Here is a 26,359-nt window from a genome sequence, read left to right on the forward strand (position 1 = left end):
AGATTAGTTTTTGGACAGGAGAAGAGAAAATTATCTAATCTAAAAACAAAAGTTTGAATAATCCAAAGTTAAATTGGGAGAGCTGCTGTGTGCACTATCTGCAGTCAGATTGGATGATCTTGTGTGTTTAGTGCTATCTGTTCCTATTGATTTGCCTTGAAGACCCTTGAAGATGTTTGTAAGGTCATTTGTTTTACCTGACCTGAATATGGAACTTTTCCAAATCAATAGCAATCAACTCTTCAGCAAATATTTCTAAGTATTGCTAAAACTGACAAACAGTAAAGGTCACACAAAGACCAGGTCAGAGATCAAATTTAGGTTATACTAAGTGGTTACAAAGTAATTCTTTTGGATTTCTTTTTTTTGTTATGTTGCTGTGGTTTCAGTTTTATTTGACATTTTTAATCTGTCTTTAAAGTCCTTTTCCTTGGAAAATAAACTTTTATGTTTTAAATCTCTTTAAATCCCACCTTTTATGAGTGTTAATGGTGTTTGCTTTTGAACGAGAGTAAAGCTTAATTCAGATCAGAGAGTCAAAGGGAAAAGAATAGCTCAAATGTTATGAGCGTATCTATAAGGTAGATGAGCCATAAATTAATGTGAGAGTGGTTTAAGAGAAAGGCAATGGCAGTGAGACAGTAGTGAGGTGTGCAGTGTTAGTCACAAGAAGTTTAAAGATAGAGGTGTGATTTGTTAAGGGGTCAGTTTTGAGCCTCTCGAGGTTTGCAGAGGTAATCGAGCGAGAGATAGATGAGGTCAAAGAGGAGTCACCGTGGACACAGTACGATGTTCACAGACTACATCACGATCCCCAACTTACATAACCCTCTTCTTCTGGACTGATACTGTCTCCTGATGACAACTGAGCACTAAATCAAACCTTTTCCCTCAACAATCTGATAGACAAAGTCCTGAACGTCCAGAGGCACATAGAGATAATTACAAAGTCGGCCTTCTATCGCCTGAAGAATATTTGTAGGATTAAATGACTAATGTCTGAGGAAAATCTCATCCATGTATTCATCTAAAGTTGCATTAGTCACTGCAACGGGTCTGGATAAAAAGTCAGCCAGAGAGCTACAACTGATCCAGAACACTGATGCTTGCGTTCTCACTAACATTAAGTCAAGCTTATTTTATTGCACATTTCAGCATGGGGCAGTTAAAAAATGCTTTACACCATAAAGACATGATGCAGCAACCAGTTATGAAACAAGCAGTAAACATTACATTTTCTCAAATGTCATCATTAAAATCCTCAAGCTAATCAATGTTAATCAATGTTTCAGTTACCAGGAATCAAAGGAAACTAAACAGGAGGGGTTTTAGCTTTGATTTAAAGAAGCTCAGTGTTTCAGCATCTTTTCAGTTTTCTGGAAGTTTGATCCAGATTTGTGGTGAATAGAAACTGAATGCTGATTCTCCATCCTTGGTTCTGGTTTTGGGTATGCAGAGCAGATCGGAACCAGAAGCTCTGAGAGGTCTGGAAGGTTGATAAAACAACAGTAGTTCTTCAGTGATTTATAAACTAACAGTATTTCAGAGTATATTCTCTGAGCTGCAGGGAGTCAATGTAAGGATTTTAAAACTGAGGTGATAAGAGAAAGGGAAGAAGAAGAGACGGTGCATGAGCTGACAAGAGTTAAGTGTGGATTTGTGACAAAAGGATTGCTACTAAAATGAAAAGCAAGGTTTTTAAGAAGGCATAGAGAGCAGATATGATCCAAGGTTTAGACAGTGGCATTAATAGAGAGACAGCAGGTGGCAGTGGAGATGGCACAGCTGATGATGTTCAGATATTTACTGAGTCTGGCCCAAATGGACAGGATTCAAAATGAGTGTTTTAGAGAGACAGACCATGTTTACGTAAAGCAAAAATAAAGATGCAACGCTGAGGAGTTTTAAAGATGGGGAAGGGACAGTGGTTGTCAAAAATGGAGCAAGAGTGGTGAAGAAAAGGGAAACAACAGGAAGCATACCACTGCTATTTTTATTCCGCATTTTATATAGAAACATGAGTTTGCTGGCAAGACTCTGAATCTTAAAAAGCTCATAATAGCAAGTCTGAAAAGAGTCTCCGATAACAACGCCATCTTTAACATTCAAAAAAAAGATGAAATACAAAATAAAAAAACGCATTGTTGACATAAAATACACACAAACCAACAGCAGGCAGATAAACACGTCGAGATAAGCAACATGGAGTCCCAGGGTGACATGCAATCACTCTCCAGCCAAGTTTATCAGATTTCCCTCTTCCAAAAAGGAGGCAGTAAAACGGGTCAGGAGGAAGGGAAACATGGAACCATGCCAGGCGTATCTCTGAGACCTCACAACAAACAGGCCTATCCTGTGACTTTGAGCCTCCCTGTCAGCCCCCGCGGGGGCAGAAAGGTGGCTCAAAGTTGGTAAACATCTGTAGGCAGAGTGCTTGTGCAATCACCCTCCTCAGTGAGACTCGGCCTGCGAGGCTGTGGCAGCACATCACAGCGCTGCCTCTCTCTGTGCAAGCTGAGGTGAATCATGCTGACACCGAGGATCTCAAGTGCCACCGCTAGATTCATAAGCTTTGGCAAATGAGCTGCCAAGCCAGCACAGTGCAGCTGAGATTATATCGATTTCAGCTGCATGAAAACACTTTCAGTACTTTTCCACCAGGCCTACGTTTACAACGGTTATGTTGGAGTGGCTCTTCGGCAGAGAGATATGAATTTGTTTATTAATTTTCTTGTAAAAACCATGTATGTTTAAAATGCTGCAAACATTGCAGTCACTGGAAATATGTGAAATTAAATCATGAGGGAGGCTACTGTTGAGAAAAATGTTTTATTTCAGTTTCTTGGCAAAGTTGGTGGAGAAACTTAATGTATCACTTTCGTATTTGTCAAAGTTTAAAGTGAATTCAGCGAAGTGCAGATGAATCTGACTTTTTTGGGGGCCAAAATAAAATGTTTAACATTTCATTGCTGTCAAATCTTCCAGACAAAATCTAAACATTTGAAAGTGAATCCAGCTCACATTGCTAAGCTAAGCTAGGCTAAGCTAGGCTTAGCTTGGGAATAGTTTTATGTATGAGAAAGTCCAGGGTGTACCCTGCCTCCTGGTTGTTGACTGCTGGAGATCCTGCAAGGATAAGCGTGTTATATAATGGATGGAGGAATAAATAAACACATAAACAAATAATAAATCTCTCCCATGGGTGTACATTTGCTGTGATCATATCATTATTTCTCTAAACTGACCCTTTGTATCCTGCAAAACATACACAGACTCTCGAGAAACTTTCACAGGATCTCCAGAAAATAAGTCAAGATTGCTTTTTTTTACTCTTTTCTCGATGCTCCGTAATAATCTTCGTTAAGATCAGAAAATTTCTACCATAGAAATCAAACTCAAAGGGAGAAAGCCCAGACAGAGCACAGAAGGGAGACGAGAATCAAACAGAAATGCAAAGGAAGGCAATGGCCAAGCTACAGTTAGCTTAAGTTGGTAAAACATTGTATAACCCAGAACTTATCTTTTCATTCATTTATTTCTATATTCATTAACTTAACATAAGTTAGATAAGAAGCTAATTTGCCACTCCCAAATCTTCTGACCAAAATGGAGCCAAGATAAAGCTAGCTCATCTTAGCATAAAGACAGACAGCACTGAAATTAGCCTAACCTAGCCAAACAGTATAATGAGACAGTATTCACAAGGTTTTAATTACTTAGCTATTCATACATCATATGATAAGTTTAATCTGACACTCAATTTTACTTCTAAAAATGGATAACTGGTGCTAAGAGGAAGCTAACTAATGCTAGCATGGAAATAAAAAAACCTTTAGATATTTTTCAAATGACCATAATTACTGTCTTGGAAATCTACCACTTTACAGCTTTCAGACTTTTCAGATGAAACATAAAAAGTGGCTATGGGTGAAAGCTGGTTCATCTTTCAAAAAGACAATAAACTTTGCAGTTAGGCTAGCGTAACCCGTAATACATTTGGTGTTTGTTATAATGTAAAAACTTTTACAGCAATAATTTAAACCATTTTAATAGTTAAAAGCATAAAATGCTGTCCAGTTTTAGATTATGTCATATGTTTAAGAGTTCCCACAGCTTTGCAGACCTCGACAGGCTAAACAATAGAGGGTTATAGTCCTGACCCACATTAACGCAGCAGGGCGAGGGGTGCTGTGTGTGTGCGCCTCAGGAGATGGTCAGTGCTTCTTTGTCCTTCACAATGACACTGGATCTTGCATATTCTCATGTGATCTTTCCATTAACTGCAAAAACAGTGTCAGTCTGTTCAGTAGCTTGTGCAAGAATGACCTCATAACTTAATTGGTTACAGTTTCATACAAAGTGGTAGATCATTAGATGAGGTCAGCCCTTCCAGAGCCTCAAACAATAACGATAAGGATTTTTGGAAAGAAAAAGAACTTGAAAAATCTCTCACCAGAGTGTCATAATTTTACTCTCAATGTTTTCTTTAACAGGCCTTTTAAAGTAATTACAGTTACATAACTGAGAAATGCCACAAGTTCTTGCAAATGGTTTGAGAAACAGCAGATTCCTCAGTCTCAAATTAACCGGTAAATCATTTTCTTTTAACTTGAGCACACTATTTTGTCCAAGTGCAGAATCTTTAAAAAGTAGAAGCCATTATAATCTTGGCAGTAGAGTTTTTGCAATGTCTCAGAACTAAATTTAGCAAGTCTAAAGTTTAGCTTATGCAAGTTGAATTCAAATATAGCTACTTAGCAGTAATTACTACAAAGTGGCAAGTTTCACTTTTTAAACTCAAATATAGAATATAACTTTTCAAATAATTTATTGCAAAGCACTAAATTAACTTCAACACCTTCCAGTACATGGTAATCCAGTTGCTTGCAGGTTTTAACAAACCATCAGAATTTTAAAACAAACCATGCAGCATGGAATATTTGGACCAATTTAAAGTAAAAGTTGGTACAAAGCACCTCAACCAACTTCAATCATGTTTGATTAGCAATGATGCTGAAAGACAGTATTCAAGTCAACTGAACAAAAATAAAAATGCTTAAAGAGCAAACACTAAATAATGCTTAGGCAGTAAAAATTATAAAATATTTTATTGGCTAATGAACAAGTACTTGCCTTGTACAATAAATAAGGATTAAAAGAAAAAGAATGTCACAAACCGAAGTACACAAAAATAGCCGAGCCTCCAACACCAAGTGAACCAAACTTTTAATTTTATATAAAGGCTCTTGCTTTGTAAAGGTGCATCGGTCAGTATAAAAATAAAAATGCATTAAAACATTCACACAGAACAGCCCATTGCTGTGATCCGAGTGCAGATCGGACAGTTGTACGAGTTAAGGCCTCCACGTTCCCAGGTGTGACAAGCCCCCCCCGCCATGACGGCGTCTTCACAGCTCTTAATGTTTGCAGCCCCGAACACGTCATCACAACTAGATGCATCCGGCATCTAGTTGCATCTAGACCATTGCAAGTCTGCATTGACTTGCAATGGTCTGCAAGTCAAGCCTGGACGCCTTCAATGGGAATTCTTCCATTCAAAAGTCTAGGAGCACACATTTTCAATCCAGTTTCCCCTCAGATTCATGAAATTAATCTATTGCTCTCACCCACAACTTTGACTCTGGAGGAAAAATGCCCTTCTCCGTTTGTCCTTGAAATTGTTTTTTCCTGCAAAGAAATTTATTGCCTCTTGCACAAAAAAAAAAACATTTTGGTTGGAACGGTAATTATTCCAAAAGATGTAAATCTCTTAGAGGAAAAGCACCAGAGAGCTAAAGTTCAAGCAAATACTGCAGGATTCAAGAGGCATCAAATCTAAACAACTGAGATATTGAGTGAGAGCAGAGGTTTTTTTTTTTTTTTTAGCAGAGTTTTGAGTGAGGGCACGTAAACAATCGCCTTGTTCTCAAACTGCCAAACTATGCTTTTATTTCTCGGAAGAAAACCTCCCATTGTGTCACTGCAGCTCAACATTCAAGCATCTGGAAACACAGATGCATCTACAAAGTGGCTAGTGCCCTTGACAGAAGTACGTCTCCCACAAACATGTAGACGTGAACACTTTTACATTCATTTTGAAAAGGTAAATTGTAAAATTGTGCTTGAATGAGGAACTGCTCTAAGGAAAAAAGAGGGAATTTTTAAGGAGCAGAAGTCAGAAATATCTGGTTTGTTTACCATTTAAAATCCTAACCTTACAGTGACAAACTTGTACAAAAGAGCTGAAAACGTGACAACGCTTTGGTCTCACTTGTAGTTTTTAAGTGCATTTCACCACAGAGAGACACTTTCTCGCTTCCAACATAGTTCAACACTTCTCTATCACAGTGCCAGCCGAGGAGGAGTACAGTTTTTTCTTGACCAGACGGAAACCTGGACTCAGTTTGATGACGTGCCTGAAGGTCGGGCCGAAGCACGAGCCCATCAAGAGGAAGTCCCGCAGGCTGGGCCACGCCAAACCGTCCTGCTTGAACACAAGAGTCAGCTCAAACGTGGGAACGACTGAGGCGTCGCAGGCGATGCGCTCCAGCTGCTTCCAGCCCTTCTCCAGCTCCAGGTGGACGTACAGGATGCAGCCGCGCAGGCCGCAGGGCTCGCAGGACGCCAGCTGGAGAACCTCGCAGGCTATCCTCCGGGTCAGCTTCTCTGGTACCAGAACAGAGGAGCAGTGCAACGTCGTTTTCTTGGCCCGGGACAGGCAGTTTTCAAACATCTTAGCCAACTGGTGGCAGCTTCTGTCCTCAGTTACGTCTGCGGCCGCATGGGGCTCGGCCATGCAGTGATCCCAGAAATCCAACTCTGTAAAACCAAACAGATTGAAGTTGAAGCACATCAAATACAGGAACACTGTCATTTCAACAATATGCATGTCAATGCAGCAGTAAGATAATGAGTTTGCATGCTGCAGTGCACAGGTATGTCAGAAAAAGGACAAAAAGATGCAATAATCAAATACTTAACTGAGTAGAGTAAATTTATAAAGCTCTAGGACAGGCATATGGGGTTAAGCATCAGCTCTTTTTTTTTTACACAGAGGCTGAAGGGATGACTTCATCCTGTATAGCCATCCCTCCCCCTTCCACTGCTGCAGCCATGCAGCACACAGAGACAAACAAGCAGCTGGAAATAATCAACACGTTCGCCAACAATAAAACGCACAGAAAACGCCAGCAGGCTTACCTTTCTCGATGCACACCTGGTCGTACCGCCTTTCAACCAACTCCGAAATACCCTCCGTGTTTTTAGTCTTTAATTTACTCGTAGCAACCATGGTGACTGTTACTTATCCACTATACAGATGCCTGGGAAACAGGGGGAAGCGCTAATAAGTTAAACCAGCACCTTTTTTTTTTTAAATAAGTCATAAAAAGCAGCTAACTGACGCTACTTTCGGCAGTCCCCAACTAAAAATTAGGTTTTAATCAAGCTTGACAAAACGAAAAAAATGTACAAGCAAACTAATCACCTTGAATCCACAAAAATAACTAAGTTTTTAGAAATAAAGCCACACTCCACGCCACTTTCTCTCACAGAAAACGTACCTTTTACATTCAAACTCGATGCACGCAGAACTTCCCAGTAATATTTATACCTTCATCAACTCAGCTGGTCAGAGGGTTTAACCAATCAGAACGCGTCTTTCAAAAGCCTAACGTATAACGTTCCTGATTGGCTAAAAGATTAGTTCAGTTGGAAATTCTATAGGTGGAGAAAATGTGTTGCTATGTGGAAGAACTGACCGATCTATCTATCTATCTATCTATCTATCTATCTATCTATCTATCTATCTATCTATCTATCTATCTATCTATCTATCTATCTATCTATCTATCNCTATCTATCTATCTATCTATCTATCTATCTATCTATCTATCTATCTATCTATCTATCTATCTATCTATCTATCTATCTATCTATCTATCTATCGCAACTTTTTTATTGGTTTTATATAGTATTCTGATCTTAAATGTTATGTTTCCATTAGCAGTAACATAATTAATAGAAATAAAGGTTTGAAACATCACTGGTTGTAATTAATCTAAATAACTTGCTTAGTAAATTATAAATTATTTTTTCAATTATAATGACAGTGTATTTGTGGCAAATTTATTGAAAGAAAGAAAGAAAGAAAGAAAGAAAGAAAGAAAGAAAGAAAGAAAAAAAAGAAAAAAGATAGATAGATAGATAGATAGATAGATAGATAGATAGATAGATAGATAGATAGATAGATAGATAGATAGATAGATAGATAGATAGATAGATATTGATATAGGTATATCTGTGTATGTATAGAGGGTTAGACAGATATATAGACGGCTGAGCAAAGGGCACAGAGAGGTGAATGGAGGAAGACTCTGCAGCAGTTCACTGAGGTATGAAGTAGTGAGGTTATCAATGGCCTTGAATGTAAGAAGAGGGATTATGTGACATTTGACAGGGAGCCATGGGTGTGCCAGGTGAACTGGTTCTGGAGATGATATGGCAAGCTGAGTTCTGCACTGACTGAAGCTTGTGGATGACTTTCTGAGCTGCAGACAGAGGTGATTAGCTAAGTATATGGTACTTCAGCCGGGTCCAGACTGTTTGTCACATGGGACAAAATTATCTAGTTTCATATATTCAATTTCAAATTAAAAAATGTTTCTTGCTCAGCAATAATATAAGCACAATGTTTTAATAAAATTACCAGTCATTTTTAGACAGAAGTTACAAAGTGAAGGAAGCTCAAACAAACTATCATTTATCTATTGAGACTGAGCTCTTCAGCTTCTTTGGGAGTAGATGAGAATGTTTTCAGCTTGAGCTTATTTATTTTTAAGCACACAACGCACAATGTTCTGTCCCAGACAGGAGCAACAAAAAAGAAAGATTAAACAAATGAACCATTCAACTAAATAGTGGCCTGACTCACAACCCAACCAACCAACCAACCAACCAACCAACCAACCAACCAACCAACCAACCAACCAACCAACCAACCAACCAACCAATTAATCTTGGCTTCAAAAAGCAGCCAAAACAAATAGTCAACCAACAAATCAAAGCAAAAAAGAGACCAATCAAACCAACCATCACTGAACAATGTAACCAAATAACCAAGAAACCACTCAGTGACCCCTTGTGAAAAAAAAAATCAAGACAAAAACAAAAAAAACAAAAAACATTTGAAATACAGAACAACCCAACCACCAACCAACAGAAAAAAAACATTAGGGCTACAAATTAAATAATTAGCCAAAACATCACAACAAACAAAACCCCAAGTAAATACACCAAGACCAACACAATGACAAAGAATTAAACATTTCATAACTTTTATCTAAATATAGCCCTAATACTACCACTTCTATCCTGCACCTGTTTACTTTCCTCAATTGTTTTTTAGACAATTACCAGCCCAATATTCTGTGCTGCTAAAGTAAAAAGCACCCAGAGAACAGAGAAAAAGTTTCAAAGACCTTCAGAAACCCTGGAGTCTATTATTATAGACCACTTCAAAAGACTACAAGAAACTCAGGCTCATTAGAACCAAAATATAAAACAATTTGTTTCTGTATGCTTAAAGCAAATGAAGAACTGCACAGAAACCCTAAAATGCCCCTTTCTCACTGTCATTACATGCGTGGATGTGTGTCTACGGTGTGTGTGGACCTGGCAGGAGCTGCACAGGCCCGGTAGTACGTCTCATCAGCAGCTTACCTCTCAACACGCTCCGTCGTTACCAAGATTTTCTTGCTGTAACTGGATCTGGCTCACTTGCCCCCAGCTGCTCTGCTGAATGAAGGGTAATGGAATCCAGTGGGCGCCTCAGACAGATAGCTTTCTCCCTGTCACATGGAGACAAATATGCCCCGAGGGGGGGAAAAAAGTCACACTCTTTAGGTAATGTTACCCCCCATGAATGCAGACATACAGAGTGTGAAGTAACTTAAGGAAGGAGTAAATACCAGCAACAGTTTGAATGTTTGAAATGGGTAAAAAGTGCCGTATATTAATCTCATCTGCCGATGGAGATATCATGAATAAATGGTTGGAGTGAGACGGGGCGTGCATCTGAACCAGAGCTCAGCTTGAGAATGCACGGCGTCATGAGAAAGCTTTCATTCAGATCTGACCTACTTTTATCTCACTTGTGTTCACTTTCTGCTGAGACAGCCGTTTGTCCTGGACCGTTTGCACTGTCAAATAAAAACTTTACGAGCCTGAAAACCGTTTTTCCATCATCAGCTCAGTCGGTTATATGACGTGTGAGAAATCTTCATTGACATACAATAAAGAGGAACGTTTAAAAAAGGGATTGATTGTGGACGCATGGCCTGAAACCTGATCTGTAGTCAGATTTAGCTGCAATGTGGGTTAACTGGGCAGTCGTTACGACAGACAATGCTGACAAACAGCAGATCTCTAAATTTATAGAAACTTTGGCACATTGAAGAGGTCATGGTTTATGTTTCTAGAATTTGGTACGTGAGTAAAATAACTGATGACGTTTCTTAAAACTAAACATATAAAGGATACAATTAAACTAAAATTTCAAAAAAATCCAGAGAAACAAATCTGGCAACCACTTTTGCGATTAAAGTGCATATATCTTAAAATGTATCTTATATTTATCTAAGTCACTTAGTTCTTGGTCGTTGTTTCATGCCTACTTAAAGTCCATCCACAGTTTTAGCATTGTGCTTTCCAACATTCATCTGTTGTCTATAACAGCTTGTTCTTGCACGGTGATGGGAGACCACCTTCATTCTAATTTACAACAATTTCTTCATTAAACATAATCTTATATATTTCTAGACCTTTAAACATACAATATAATAAAAATGAAAAAGTGCTTCTTTTGAATGTCCACAAACCACAAACTTAATAGACTGGCAAAAAGAAATAGCTGTCTACTGTCCAAAACCTAATTAACTAAGAAAAATACTTAATCAACCAACCAACCTCCACGAGAATCAGCCAACCAAGCAACCAAAGCAAAAACCACACCAACCAAGCCAAGTACAAATAGCAAACCAGCTAACCAACCAATCTACCAACCAACCAACCAACCAGTCAGTAACCCTCTCAGGAAAAAGCTAACAATTCAAGAAAGCAACCGACCAATCAAACGACAAACCACCAACCAATGCAAAAAGGTAGGGCTACTATAAGTTGTTATTCTAAGAAAAACATCCAGGCCTATAACCACTGGGACACTGTACCGTGGTGTCATTAAAAAGGTTCCCACAATTATAAAATCAACCCGCAGTAAAACATGGTGGGGCCAGCATCATACTGTGGGGATTCCTTTTCTTCAGATAGAACTGGGATTTTATTTTTCCAAAGTGAATGAAATCATGAAAAGATTTAACCTAAAACCTTCAAGTTTCTGCTAAAAAGCTAAGAATGAAGAGGGATTTGACCTGTGGGGTCCTCACTATCTGATAGATTTCAAAAATGTCTGCAAGGTACAGTCAGCAATTATTACCAAGCCACAATGATAACCTTCATTAAATGACTGAATGCTAAAGCTGAATATATAATGGTTTATGGGTGTGCACACTTATGCAACCACGTTGCATAAAAGATCATTTGATCGCTCAGCTGTGAAAGTTTGAAAAGTTTTTTTTACATCATATAAACCTGTCATTTTACCAGGTTTATCAAGGTGTGAACACTTTTTGATCCACTGTATCCTTTGTATTATTTGTTCTTAATATCTTGGCTCTCTGTCATTTTTCTCTCCTGAAATAAAAGCGTCCCGTCACATGTCACATTTTGTTCTTGCTTTGTGCAGCAAACACGTGGCATTTTGTTGACCTCCACCTTCCCCTTCGGTCAGACGTAATTGACCGAAACGTGACTGAAAATTTGCTCCACCTTCCGTTTCCATGAAAGACCCAGAAGATGAAAGGAGCCGTGTTTCGGATTACCAACCAGCCGCAGTCCAGATGAAGCTCATGTGGTCCATGTGAAAGCACCTGGCATGGCGGCTGGCACCTCTCTGCTCTCTGAAACGTGCCGCTTGCAGAGGCTTTTTGCTGAGTTGCTCTTAACTGCAATGAGAGACAGCTGTTTTCCTTTGCAGACGATGCTCTGGGTGATACGTGATCCTCACACATCAACACGGCTGCTCATGTGAGCGGTGGAAGCCCTTGTGTAAAAAAAAAAAAAAAAAAAAAAAAACAAAGCAGCTGCAGAAAAGACCATATAGATCAATTAGGGGAAGCAAAACATATATACATTTAAAAAATGACATTGTGCTGTTCACTTCAGACACGGCTAATCTTAAATGTCATGTTTTCACTAGCTGGAAGAGAAAAATCATAATTTGCAGAAATAAAAATTTGAATACATCAGTTTAGATCAGGAGAAACTGGAAAAACACCAAGGTCTCTGGGTTCTAATGGAAACCTTCGGGTCTGGAGTCTCTCGTCTTCCTCCAATCTACGCAGTTCAGGTTAGACCAGTTTGTTGGGCAATCAAACACAGTAACATCATGGTCATTGAGGTAGCTTTTGGTACTATTGGCAGCATCAGTATCTCCATACATCTTCTCTAAAAAGTCTTGGTAGACGACTGTGTCTGGACATCAGAAACCTGGGGGACAATAACCAGCAGATGACATTGCACCATCACTGACCTCAAGCTGAACTTCAAGCAACATGGATTCTGCGCCTCTCCACAATCCCCCCCTCAGATTCTGGGACCGTGATTTCCACATAAATGCAAACTTTACTGGGCTTACAACCACTGATCAGCCAGTCCAGTCCTTTTTCTTTGGCTTGCAGTCTGGCTGTAGGATTCGTCTGTGTGTGGTGGACCTTCACCTTTCAGCGGGACTCTAAACATTTGGTCAGATTAGTTTCTGCACTCTAAATGCTGAGAGCATGCAGAAAAAAAACACAACCACCTGCAATTACAGAAAGTAACTGAGCCCAGACTGCAGTTGGTAAGGCCTCAGTTGCATATTATGACCGCTCGGTTTTGATGGAAGAGGGCCCAGTGTTCCTCTGATCTCACCTTACTGAGCCCAAAGATGGAGTAAGGACATATCTGTGACCTGACAGAGCTCCATGAGCTCCTCTGTGTGAAGATCAAACGGGGACATCAGGTGACAACCTTATGAAACTCCTCAGCAAATGCAGTAACTTGCTCACGCTCAGCGCCCTCTGCTGGCCAAAAAATACAGCAACTGTTTACCCTAAAGATTCATTTTGCTCCTCAAGTCTTAACACAAAATCAGCACCAAGCAAATGTTCAAAACCTCTAAAAAGTATTTCTTATGATCACCACGACACATTTGTTACACAAATGAACAATTATCCAAACTTTTATTGATGAAACTGTGGCCGATAGTTCATGACATAAAGCACAAAGCAGTTCCAGCAGTTTGAAAGTAAATACAATAATTGTGTTATTTCATGCTGATTCTTGAAGAAAAATTCAGCAACATTTCTCTATCAAAATTGAGGAAAGTACAATTACACCAAAATAAAACACACCTAGAATAATAACAAAAAATCCCAGCAGAGATAAATCAAGAGCAAAAACATAAAAGGCTGAACAAAAAAGTGATTTATTTCATTAAACAGGTGAGGATTCTGAGGTAAGTGCACTGTAGGGAAAATGTGTTTGTGGACTGAACTTCACAGCAGACAGAAGTTAGCTTTACAGCAATAATAGTCATTTTAAATGTTAAGATTATAAACCATCATTTCCTAATGTAAGCTTTGCTTTTTGTGGAGATCATGGTGGATGTTCTTATCAGAAACCAGTAAACAAAAACAACACAAAGCAAGCATGGGTTATTTAGTGTTTGTCTTTAAATACAAAACATTGGGATGAAATGCAAGCTTTTATTGTTTTAGAGTTTTGTTTGTTTAAGACAAAAACGTGTGTTTATCCTCATCCTGAACATGCATCATAATCAGACACAGCGTGACCTGTAGGAGGCGCTGTTTGTTATGTGCACTTTAAAAATGAACAAATCCGGGTAAAAACAATATATGGGTAAAAACAATATATGAATGTGTTTGGGTGAAGGGGTATTTAAAAAAAAATCTTTGACGAATCCTAGTTTATTTAAGATATAAATTTTAAGCTTATATTACATTTCACAAGAAAACAAAACCACTTTTAAACGTATACTCATCCACTGTAGACAATTAAGGCTGCGTTCACACTGCAGTCCGAAGTGACCCAAGTTAATTTTTTATAAATTTTTATTTCTTTTTGCCTTAATGCGACCTGTATATGGTATTTTTATGACAGTCTGAACAACACAGATTGGATTTTTTTCGAATGCGACCCAGACCACTTGGATATCTACCGATCTTTTCAAATGTGACCTGAATCCTAACAGCCAGATCCTGAACGTCACTGATACTCGACAAAGGTCACTATTCAGCGTCCTGATACGCGCAAGCGGGAAGAAAAACAACAACCATGGCGGACAATAATGAGGATTAAGTTGCTCCGGTCGGATAACTTCAGAATCGCAAGCTATTCTCCACCGTTAGCATCCACGTTTACTTCCGCAAATGCTGAGCACTACGGGGTTTTTTATGGCGGTTGGCAAAACACTGAGCACGCTCTGTGACGTTATTGCGCCCTCTACTGGGCATGCGGGACACTTTCGTTTACGGTTCACACCGGAGCACACATACAGGTCGCATATATTTGGAAGTGAACAACCATGCCAAAAAATAAAAAAAATAAAAAATCAGATTCGACAAAAGTCGGGTTTGGGTAACTTGGGGCTGCAATGTGAACATAGCCAAAATTAATTTTATTGCTAGTTTCTCATGAGGAAAATCCACCAAAACATGCTTAGTCCTTGTTGTAAAGCACAACTTGCTCTTTCTATGTGTGAAATTACATTTTTCAGAGATTTCCCTACTTTGCAAAAGTACTTCCACAAATTAAGAACCAAAATCAGTCGTTGGCTTCAGATCAGCAGTACGTTGGAGGTGCAGAAGTAGACTTTCCTCTCCTTATCTGGCAGCTGCTGTAACACAGATAACAGAAGTAATGATGGAAAACAAGCTTGAATTGGAATTACATGATGTTTTCTGAAAAATCTCAAGACATCCTTTAGTCTGAAACAACGTAAACAATTTCTTCCTTTGCAAAATTCCTATGGCATGAATCCATTTCCTTCTGCAGCTTTGAGCCAAGGCAAGTGGTAGGAAGGGGAGTAGGATACCTACCCAGATTTATTTTATTTTTTTTAGGTGGCGGACAGGCATCAACACATTCCTCCAGCGTTTGGGCTGCGCTGACATTTACAGGCCTACACAATAGCTCCAGTCCAAAAGAATCAGTGTTTATGAAAGGAAGTCGCTATCTTTCAATCCCAGCTACTTGTTTTAGGGCGGGGGCGAGAAATCACAGGAAACACCTTCTGTTGCCCGGCAGAGCCGCCGAAGCCCGTAGAGCACAACGAGATATTAAAAGCCAGTGACTTCCCTGGAATAACTGGGAGATTGCGTCTGGAAGAAAGCGCTTGCGACAGGAAGCAGTGGGACGGCGGCTCACCATTTTCTTCGCCACCCGATGACTTCACTCCCAGGAGCATGACTCCATCTTTGCTGCTCTCCGGCCTGCTCTGGAACGATGCGCTGTGGGGGCAAAAGGATGCATGATTACCTAGGATAAAGACGTTTAAAAACATAATTAACGCCTCACAGTAGCAAACGTACTTCTCAGTTCCGGTGTCGATCGTTTCTGAGGAGCAGAAAACAAGACGGTGACACGTTGGGTGAAGCAATGACTGATTAAACCTTGAACTTATCAAGTGAGGGAAGTATTTGAGAGAAAAGCTGGTTTGTACCTGTGTGATCGTGGACCTTCTTACTTTTGAATTTCAAGAAAAGAGCGGCGACACCTACAACCAGGGCAGCAGGCAGAAGAAGCCACCACAGCCGTTTGTCTGAGCCTACAAGAGTAAAACATCCATCCAGTCTGACATGTCTGTTTAGTGAATCAGTAGAAATACCTCAACCAAGGAAAGAGATAAAACAGTTTACAAAGTGGGGCTGGACTTCTAATGTTGGATCCACTTGGGTTGAATCAATAAAACCCTTTACTTAATCAGTCCTGTTTGGTAGATTGGCACTCAGTATTGTTGTCTGAGTGCCAAGAAGAATCCCAGTTCAGGCTGTTTCTATAATGCTCCACTTTATATATATATATATATAAGAAACATTAGAAATTTGAGTAACACTTTATTTGAAGGGGTGTGCATAAGACTGACATAACAGTCACGAACATCAACAAGTCTTTATGACTGTGGTTATGAAGTGTCATTCAATAAATAATGACACTTTTAAAGGAAAGTTGACACTTAATGCACTTTTTATGCAAATTTTCATAGAATGTTGCATTAAAAGGGTCATTATTGACTGAATAATGCAAAGTTTACACTTTTACTGGACTTTCAATGCAACTTTTAGTGCAACTTTGCATTAAAAGTGTCATTATTTACAGAATGACACTTCATGACAACCGTTGTAAACAGTTATGTCATGTTCATGTCAGTCTTATGCACACCCCTTCAAACAAAGTGCTACCAAAATTTCTTCTAAATAAAAGGGAGAAAGAGAATAAAGACAAGGAGAGAAGCGGGGCAAGACATTAAAAGAGAAAGAAGGATAAGAAGAATACAAAAAAAACATCCTAGAAGTCTGTTTCTCCACCTGCAGAAAGAAAACATGCATATACGACAACTTAACTGAAAAGTACATGGTGCTAATTAATACAACATATATTTAGTGGCAACCACAGCCCAATATATTCCACTAGGTCTAAGGGAATTAAGCTAATCTCATGTAAAAATTAATTGATTAACTGCGATTAATTGCCTTAATGTAGTTCAGTTTCACTAGCAGCATCCAGGCCTTGTAAGAGTGTCTTTTGAATCACAAACAGAACCTGTGTGACAGCATGAAGTAGGCAGTGGGATCTCAAAAGGCAACACATGATGCTCCGATTGAAAAATACTCAAGAAGAGATGAGAAACAAAGTCCCTGACTTCCATCAGTGTGGCTAAATTAATTAGCCAGAATTATCTGGATGACTCCAAAGACTTCTGGGAAAAATACCGAGGCGTTTGGAAGGTAAAACTAACTATAAAACATTATTTATTTAATCTGAAATTGAGCAATAAAAAAACTACTTTTTCATAGCACCAGTCACCTTTCCAGATGTTTCATTGGTAAACTGCAAAATGTCACATCTCACAACATTCAGAAATTAAACCAATCAAAATGCTCGGCCGCCAGCCAATCAGCGAAGTTCTCTTTCATATCATTGATTAAAAAAAAAAAAAAGCCATACGTTTTGTAAACAAACAAAAGTTTGGTGTTTTTAAAAGTTTTCTCTAAAATGTCACAATATTTGTCAGGTTGGAGGAGAAGCAGGTCAATCAAAATGTTAAAAATGTATCTGACAGTTTTAAAATAGGCCGGTAATGTCCGACTGTCCGTCTTGATATTTAAATGATACATCAGTGTTATTTTAATCATCTACAGCGTTGTAAAGCATTGAACTTACCTGCAGCTTTCTGCTCAGCTGCTTCCTTTTTTTGCCTTTCACTGGATTTCAGTTTTGTGTTCCCGATCATGTCACTTGCTGCTGTGGCTGAATTAATTAATGAAACTGATGTTACCTTAAAATTAGCGATTCTATAGAAAGAAATTAAATAAAAATATAGAGAGAACATGCACCGTACCATTAGTGGAGACAGTCGAATCTGTGAACAGCAGGTATAAGTTATTTTTTTAAACACAGTAAATAATAAATGTCTTCAGAGCCAGGTAATCTTTTAAACCAGGTTGCTACACTTAAAAATTGCAACCAGCTTTGCTTTATCCGACCCACATGGTGGAATCGTTTCTCACCTTCAGTCGCTTTTGTGTCGTTTGTTTTAGGCGGGGAACTGGGTTTCAAACTTGGAGCGGTCAAAACTAATACAAACAGAAAAAACAAGACATCTTTCAAGCACCACATCGCACATTGAAATGTTCTTTTACATCAACGTCAGGCCACAGGATGTGGAGAAATAAAAGCAAGAAAATTAAAGAAACAAAACCAGTAAAATATCAAGAAATGTCTCACTTTGGTCGGTGGTTTGATTGTTGTCTGTCGTGATCTTGCTGGGTGGTTGAGAAGTCATCGTATTCGTTGAAGATGTAAGATCATTTTCTAGAAAGAAAGAAAAGAGAAAGAAAGGAGACACCCTTTGCTATTATTCAGGTAACTATTGGTCATGTTTTCCATATTTATCACTTTCTGAGCCAAACATTCTCTCAGAAACTGCTTTAATAGTCTGGCGTCCAATCTCTAGAGTGGCTAGATTTTTATTTATTCAATGTGACAAACCAAGACAAAGTGATGTTCGAAGTTTGAAACAATATTTCAAGCTTTGAACATGAATCATAAATCTGCCAAGAGTAAAGTCATTAATGAAAGAAATGTTGTCACCATCCTTGTCGTCTTTTAGCCTTCATGCTAACACGACTGAACCTAAAATGTGGACGTATTACTTCAAAACAAATGATAAAATGTACGCAGTCTCCGATTACAAATTAATTAAAATATCTATGAGCAAGAAAGTAAAAAATATGGAGGAAGAGTGTAGAATGACTCAAAAACAAACTTACGTTTAGTGGTGGAGTCTTTGGGAACAGGTGTGGTTGTCAACAGAGTTGATGTGATGGTAGCTGTTAAAGATGAGGCTGTTGTTGGACTTTTTGTTGTTCGTCCTTTGAGGGATTAAAAACAAGAAAATACCAAGAATTGAACGGTACATATAGCGCATAATATCAAATAACTGTCTTTAGATTTAACAAGCTTCTACGATTTGTTAGTGCTTGTTGACAAATCTACCAAATGAAGTAAAGACACTTTAATCATCTGAACTACTTTACTCACCGGGATCCTCTCGATTTGATTCATGTGACAGATCTGTGAAGCAGCAGAAGCAGGACGGTTATCTCAGAGAGAGGAGCTGCTATCGCTTTCATAATTTGCTCCGTCTACTGGGACTTTAAGGTTTCAATTTGCCCAATCTAAACCAGAGTGATGCTTTGTTGTTGGATCCAAGACTTTGAAGGGAAGATTGCATCTCTGGGACAGTTTTGAAAAATTGGATAATTTGGAAGGGGGCGGTACGAGCGCCTGCTCAAATCCAGGCTACGAGGGAGAAAGTGGATGGATGCACTGATACAGTCACATCAGAAAACAAAGTTATTTATAAATATACATGATAGGTTTTTATGCATTTTGAATATATCTAGTATTACTGAGGTATATTTAGTTTTGATGTGCGTTTTTGTACACTTGAGGTTAGCTTTAAATAGTTCGGACATTAAAACTATAAACTAGATGGAGAGTGCAGTGTTTTTACCAGGACTGAATGTCCACATCTGCATTTCTGTTTTTAAAAAGAGGACAGAAATAAAGTGAACTTTCTCCTGGTGTTAGAATTGCAGTACAGCTAGCTGCAACATGAGCTTAGAAAAGCAGCAGTTTAAAGGTTGTGGGATTTTTTTTTTTTTTTTAAGAATGGGTTCACTGATTCTAAGATGTAGGTAGATAATTACTATACATCGGATCCTCAGTATTTACGGACCACACCTGCTTGCTAAGAGCTAAAATCGGCGATTTGAAGTACTTATGACTGCCTATTCCAATAGTTTAAACACCAAATTTAAATTAATATGCATTAATACACACAGTAGAAATCATCCTAGCTACTTTAATGATTATTTCTTGCAGTTTCCAGTTCTACTTTTGCTGATCTAAGAAGATATGACTAATGTCAAAGCAATGCACCTCTGTTCGTAGGATTGAAAAACTGTGAAAAGTTAAGAATGGAAGAACTGAGGGCTACTCATCACAGTTGGACCTTATTAAAGAATCTAACGTGAATTTATTAAACTTGAGAAGTTTGCTGGACTATATTTTTCATTTCTATACTCACCAGCAGTCGTGTTCACTGGAGATGTGGATGCCTCAGATGATGAAACTGAAAAGCAGAGAGATGGCTAAAGCTAGAGCAACACATTAAAGAGTTGATTTTGCTGGTACAATATATTCCAACTGAAGGTTTTTAACATGTTGCCATGTTTTAACACGAGCCAGAACATCCTGGTGTTTTCAACATCCTCCTCCACTGAGGTCATAGAGAAACATTTAGGACCAATCTGGCACAGAAACGCAAGTCCCACTTTCTATTCGTCCGACATTTCCTCTGACATGTTCTCTATTTTAAGGTTCGCGCTTCATTTTTTGCAGGATTCCTGTTTGGCAGAGCTTTAAAAGTCAAAGACAAAGACCTGTATCTTCTGTCAGGCTGAGGAGGAAAAGTCAAGACAGTCGTGGCTTTTTGGTGTTTTATGGATGGACATCCTCTTTACTAAGTGAGAAGCTGCATCCTGTTGCAGACAGACAATTGCTGGCCCACTGGCCTGCGCCAGGCTTCCTGTCTTAACCTCTGTCTGCGCCAACTTCATTCATATTCACCAGCAGATAAGAGACTGGGCAGCGCAACTCAAACAGTCAACTGTCTGGAAGGTTATATCCTTAAAAACATTTAATCCAAGTGAGATTTAACCAAAAAGATTCATAACTCTTTTTGTGCTTCAATGAATTGTATTTGCATTTTCTGTTACTGACCGATGCAAAGCAGCGCATAAACGTGAAGTGGAAATTTTTTTATAAATAAAAATCTGAAAAGTGTGGCATTCATTTGTTGAGATTGTCTGTAAACATCAATGATTTTCAGACCTTTTCACAGATTGTGTTGGACTGAGGTCTGGACTTTCACAGACATGAGTATTCTTTGTTATAGACAGTGGTGGACAACGCTAACTTAAAAGTTTGTTGCGCTAATGCTAAAGCGCTACACTTACATGGCATTTAGTGGAAGCTAATGCTAAGACACTAGCTTCAGTTCACATTGTACCTGCCCTTGAAAGAGTACAAACCTTGAACATCTCAACATAATTCAGATTATTCCGAGATGGCATTAGACATTTTTATGTTTACATTTTCATCTCCTCTGTGCGGATCTTATTTTGTTCTTGCATGTCTGTTGTTTTAGAGAAAATCATTGAGAAAAATGAGGAAAAAACAGAGCCGTGGTGTAAACTTCAAAAGAAGAGCATAAATATAAACATGTAACTATTTGAAAGATTCTTAGCAGCAGATAACCAAACCTTCAACAAACATGTTGAACTTTATTTGACTGAAGGTTTATAAAACACTCAAGCAAATTAGTGCTTTAGGATTTATCTGGAAAATTTAATTTGGAACAGGGGTGTCTAAACTTTTTGCAACAAATTCCAAAGTTGAAAGCAACCAGGGGCCATATTGCTTCTACAGCTTAAAGGACAAAATAATTTTGTTGTGAATTTTATTTAATACATTAAACAATAAGGAAAAAAAAGGTGGACAATTTTCTTTTGTCTTAATTAGCTTTTTAAGATTTTTTTTTAGTTTATTTGGTCTAGAAAAACTTTTAGTCTATTCCAAACAAAAACTAGAACTTATTTTTGTTTTAGAAAACCCTCCTCTATTAACCAAGTTTAGTAGAAGAAGGTGCTCTTGTCCATTTTTTAAGTAAAATATTGCTACATTTTTATAGCCCCACTTACTGTGAAATCAAAAGCGACTATTAAAAAACATGTTGTACTTAACACTTTCCACTGAATTTTTCAAGGAAATTTTTATGCTAAAACGTGACTTAAGTGTCCACTATGGGGCCAAACTGGTATCGTTCTTTTAGCTGTATTCTGGGGCCACGTGAAATTGTTTCGAGGGCCACAAATGGCTCCAGGCCGCACTTTGGGCACCCCCTGATTTAGAGGAAGCTAAGTGTGCTAAAAGTTTTCAGTTAGCAAAAGTGCAAAACAAAAAAATTAGTTCTGCTATCGGCACGTAAATGTTCTGCAGAAATATCTGTGAATTTGCAAATTTTCCACAAATAATTTGAAGCCACATTCCACGGAAAAATCTACAAACATTGAACTTTGAATAGGCCAGCTCCACTGTAGCTCTGAATGTTGGTTGTCATGGTGAACCTCCTCTAAAGTAAAAGTCTTAAATCTGACAGGTTTTCAACCAGGACTGCTGCGTCCATGTCGGACCAGCTTCCTCGTCTCTCCTGAATAGTAATAATCACCAAAGCATGACTCTGCCGCCACCGTGTTTTACCTCTGGGTGACGCGTTCACAGTGAAATCCTTCTCTCACACATTTAGCATGTTGAACGTAGGGCAAAAAGTTCAAATCTGCTCTTATCTGATTAAATCATCTTCTTCATGCGTCTCTCTACATGACTTGTGCCAAACTTTCAATAGGAATTTTTGTGACTTTCAACAACAGCTTTCTTCTTGCCAACATTTCAGTCAAGGCCATATTTATGGAAGTGATTGTTAATAGTTTATAATCTCCACAGATTCTCATTTCTGCAGCTCCTCCAGAGTTCCCACCAGCCTCTCGACTGATTCTGAGGGGGAAAAAAAAAACCTTTTCTTGAATTTTAGACAGAAAATGTTGATTTTCTTATTTAAAAATTGAATTTTTAAATTGTTTATTTGCATCTTTTAAAGTATTTCTAGCATCGCATAAGAAGGCTGAAGAGGATAAATGAAAAATCTGCAGATTGTAGCCATTTTTTAATGAGATTAATAATTGATAAACTTGCAATCCCACACTGAAGACGCTTCAATACTTTTGCAAGATCTTTAACAAGTCCTGTAGATATTTGATGGCTGAAGCATTGAAGCTGGTAGGTTGGAAAAAAAAAAAAAGGTGACCTTATGTTGATTTAACAAGGTCAAAGCTTGAGCCTGCACAGTTTCATTACAAAGCCCCGGCGAGGGTGTTTCCTCCAGATGTTTACTGCTGGAAGTCGGTTTGTTTCCATCAGGGACCTTTGTGGTCGCAGGACAATAATCTGTTGTTTCTGTGACAGGGGGGGCAGCCCGGTTCCCACTGGTTATCTGGAGTTAGATCACCTATCAGCCCGGCGCAGGGCTGCGGCGAGGAAAAACAAACCAGGAGCCAGTCCGTTTCTTCTCTCCCTCAGTCGGGTTAAACCATATTCTCAAGGCTGGATGTCACACAGGGGGCGTCAAAAATAATAACTACAGCAAATTGGGACTTTGAAAAAGCTGCACAAGATTTTTAATTTCTGGAAACAAGATAAACTCAAACTGTGAGTCTCTTCTTTGCACATGTGATCTTTATCCCGGCGAAAACCAAAACTAAATCGCACCCGGAGGAATGAAGTCTTAAAATAAACCAACTAGTAATCTAAAATTAAAGCATTGGATTTAACTTTCTCATTCAAATTAATTAGTTTTAGCCAATAAGTTTGAACCTACAGGATTTGATCCAATTTAGACCCTACCTGGTGCGGCTGATCCCAGCAGCAGCAGGATGAAAACCCTGATGGACTTCATGGCGACAGCGTGGATCTCCTCCGACTTCTTCTGCAGACTGGAGCTGGGTGGACTTTACGACAAAAAGCAAAAAACGAAGAAGAAGAAGAAGGTGTCCAAGCCTGGTCCCTCCGACGCTGATGCTTATTTTCGCACTTCCTTTACATAAAGAAGGGGAGGAAACACACTGGCTTCCCTTTCTGACGTAAAGTGGGTGGATGTGGCGAGTCTCAGCGCGGCCCCCAGTCCATTTAAACAATAATCTCTGTTTGGACCCGTCAGTCTGAGGCAACACCCATCGCTTATTTTTTCCTGCTCCGACAACGTCGGATGGGTTTGGGAGGAGACCGGGACGACACAGCAGCAATTTCATCAGCAATTACAGGAGATAAGCAAATGACTGCTGAAGAATCTGCAACATTAGAGATGCTGAGAAACTGTCATAGATGTGGACCTGCTGTTGAATGTGAGGATAACAAACCACCAGCTTGTTTTCTTATATAAACAATTAAAAACATGCCATGGTGTCTTACTGTTCTTCTGGAGCAACGCCTACAGATAACACTTCGCCGTGTTGAAGTGGATCCACTTTGAGAACGTTTTTTGGCCACTTACAGATTTATTGCTCCTTTCATTAGATCGTCACACCAACAACATTTTTAAGGTTTCATTTCACCAGCCACACCTGCAGAAACCCGAAAGTCTGAAACATTACATGTCAGACAACCAAAATCAGGTTGAAAAACCCCCCATAAATAAATTAAAGAAAAGGTGAGAAACAAAGTTATTTGCATCAACAGATCATTATTGACTCCAGAGAAGAACCACAGGGGAATCATTATCCACAAATGGAGAAAACAGGAAACGGTGATGAACCCTCCCACTGAAGTGACTTCAAAATGGATCATCCAGGTCGTCCCAGAAGAACCCAGAACCTCTAAATTCCTCACTGAGGCCTGCAGAAATGAGTCAACAACAAAAAAACTGAGCGACATGCTGTCTATTCAAACGGAGAGCTCCAAATTAATTTCCATTCACAGATTTAGCGGGTCATTATGTTAGCGTTTGTGTGTACTGATGAGGCTGCAGAGAGATTTATGCACTAATTTGAATTTCTTGGTCGTTGTAATACTAACGTTTTAACTCAGGAAGAGTTCAGAAATCAATATTTGGTGGAAAAACCAGGAGGCTTTCAGTGGGGTTCAGTGCAGTGGGCTCTTCACTTTTTTCCAAGAGTTTTATGTAGATGGCATCATCTGAGAAGAAGAGTTGTTGAACATTTACTCAATGCATAGCTGTAGCATGACTCTAACTTTACCTGAACTCATCCCTGCAACTTCAAGTCCGCTGAATAAAAAAATGTCGACAACCCAGAAGACTTTTGCTATGATATTCTGTCCATAGCAGTAGCTTGTGGAAACAAAATCTGTGAAAACTGAGCCTGGAAAAGGATGTGGAAGGAAAATATTCAGAAACCTTGATTATATAAAAAACCCACCCATCATCTGCTCATGTCTTTGGCTGTGGTTTGTGTTGACTTTTATTTTTTTCCCCTTGTGTACCGTTCGTCTGAACCGAATAGGTAGGTGCCGACTTGGTAGAGGGGAAGTTGCTCTTTGGCAGGTTTTCAACAAAGGTGTTTCCTCCCCATCAACCTCTGTGACTTCTTTGATTAAACTTGGAAGACAAAGCCAAGAATACACAACCCTAATACCACGCAAGAATCACAAATATCCGCTCCTTCGCTCAAATACTTTCACACACCTCACTCCCAAAAACAAGACCGTCTTCTGCAAATGTGGAAAAAAAAAAAAAAAACTAAGCGATAAGCAATTTCTCAGGTTTTATTTTTTCGGCTTTGTTCAAAGCACAATACTCAAATCAGAGGAAGTGAAGGCTCACATCCTGTTTTTTGGGGATCTTTATTTTAAAAGAGCGAGGTTTACAGCAAGAGAACGTGTGGACCGATTGTCAGCTTCACAATGAGGAAGGTCTTTGCTTTGGAGAGCGAGAGCTGCCAGAGGATCTCCTGGGACACATGTTTACAGGTCCTGCTTCAAAATGTTAATTATGCAACTTAAAACTCATCACAATGGGAAACCAAAGACATAACGCTTTCTACTAAAATCTTTCAGAAGCTTGTTCATCCCATTGATTTTGGTTTGTAGTTTCTGAGCAAATTGCTTCTCAGCGTAATTCAGGCTTGAAATTTGGTCAGACGTCTCATCAGAAATGCTACATTTGATTTTTTTTAAATAGTTCTCGACCAAGGAGAAAAAAGGTAATTTTTCAATTTGGTCAAGGTTTGAAGCCTGGAGGAAGAGTGGAAAAAACACATTGTGGTCCAGCCCTGGTGATATTGGTCCACTGTGTTTTATCAAGTTCAAAGACAGCAAATTACGGAGAAGATGGTTGACGTCACAGCTAGCAATGCGGGCGAGCTAAAAGTGAAGCTGGGTTATTTAACTTTCATTTATAATAAAGCTTTTCCATATTTGTTAAAACCGTCCTCAGTAAACCTCTGGCACACACTGCTGAATGTGCTCATGACGGTGAAAAAAACTTACCATTACAGAAAAGCTGTCTATCCGCCATCATCAGTGGCTAAGCTAACTAGCGTTAGCATTCGCGGCGACCTGTTACAGTGAATGACAGCAAACCGGAAGCTCTGATCGTGATTGACAACGTATTCATGTCTATGATTGACAGCACTAAAACCCTCCTTCTGGCTCTGATTGGTTGTTTCTGAGCAAGCTGTGCATTTCTGTAGTTAGCACTGGGAAAGGGCTAACTTTTTAGCACTACAGGAATATCTAGTCGTAATCTGTTAGAAAATTACTTAGTTTTTTAAAATAGCTTATCTGTCTCATAAACTATCACAACATAGTGACAGTTTTATGTAAA

At 38.9% G+C, this 26,359-nt stretch overlaps 2 protein-coding genes and 1 long non-coding RNA gene across 7 annotated transcripts; all 3 read right to left on the minus strand.

Moving 5' to 3' along the window:
* Positions 1 to 5,089: 5,089 nt before the first annotated feature.
* On the minus strand, positions 5,090 to 9,888 carry LOC103143383 (DNA damage-inducible transcript 4-like protein). 3 transcript variants are annotated; one of them, XM_016675256.1, is made up of 3 exons: positions 9,721 to 9,888; positions 7,201 to 7,322; positions 5,090 to 6,819 (listed from the first exon to the last, which is right to left on the minus strand). In XM_016675256.1, exons 2-3 carry the CDS (start codon positions 7,289 to 7,291, stop codon positions 6,329 to 6,331), a joined length of 582 nt encoding a protein of 193 aa, XP_016530742.1. In that variant the 5' UTR covers positions 7,292 to 7,322; positions 9,721 to 9,888; the 3' UTR covers positions 5,090 to 6,328. The 3 variants fall into 3 exon arrangements, with proteins under 3 accessions (XP_016530742.1, XP_007559958.1, XP_007559959.1); XM_007559896.2 differs by lacking the exon at positions 9,721 to 9,888 and adding an exon at positions 7,563 to 7,666; XM_007559897.2 differs by lacking the exon at positions 9,721 to 9,888 and adding an exon at positions 7,487 to 7,589.
* A 1,745-nt stretch (positions 9,889 to 11,633) lies between these two features.
* Positions 11,634 to 26,110, minus strand: LOC107837075 (uncharacterized). Its single transcript, XR_001663054.1, has 4 exons — positions 26,023 to 26,110; positions 24,384 to 24,711; positions 12,418 to 14,834; positions 11,634 to 12,157 (listed from the first exon to the last, which is right to left on the minus strand). It is a non-coding gene; the product is annotated as an uncharacterized LOC107837075 (long non-coding RNA).
* LOC103143384 (mucin-2) lies at positions 13,566 to 23,532 on the minus strand. 3 transcript variants are annotated; one of them, XM_016675254.1, is made up of 12 exons: positions 23,425 to 23,532; positions 19,991 to 20,035; positions 18,940 to 18,972; positions 18,669 to 18,770; positions 18,124 to 18,210; positions 17,907 to 17,972; positions 17,738 to 17,758; positions 17,560 to 17,646; positions 15,839 to 15,943; positions 15,708 to 15,732; positions 15,544 to 15,626; positions 13,566 to 15,010 (listed from the first exon to the last, which is right to left on the minus strand). In XM_016675254.1, exons 1-12 carry the CDS (start codon positions 23,474 to 23,476, stop codon positions 15,000 to 15,002), a joined length of 717 nt encoding a protein of 238 aa, XP_016530740.1. In that variant the 5' UTR covers positions 23,477 to 23,532; the 3' UTR covers positions 13,566 to 14,999. The 3 variants fall into 3 exon arrangements, with proteins under 3 accessions (XP_016530740.1, XP_007559961.2, XP_016530741.1); XM_007559899.2 differs by having other exon boundaries at positions 13,566 to 15,013; XM_016675255.1 differs by lacking the exon at positions 18,940 to 18,972 and having other exon boundaries at positions 13,566 to 15,013; positions 23,425 to 23,531.
* Positions 26,111 to 26,359: the final 249 nt, after the last annotated feature.

The sequence above is a fragment of the Poecilia formosa genome, unplaced genomic scaffold (genome assembly GCF_000485575.1).
Source record: "Poecilia formosa unplaced genomic scaffold, Poecilia_formosa-5.1.2 Scaffold111, whole genome shotgun sequence".
Classification (NCBI taxonomy): Eukaryota; Metazoa; Chordata; class Actinopteri; order Cyprinodontiformes; family Poeciliidae; genus Poecilia; species Poecilia formosa.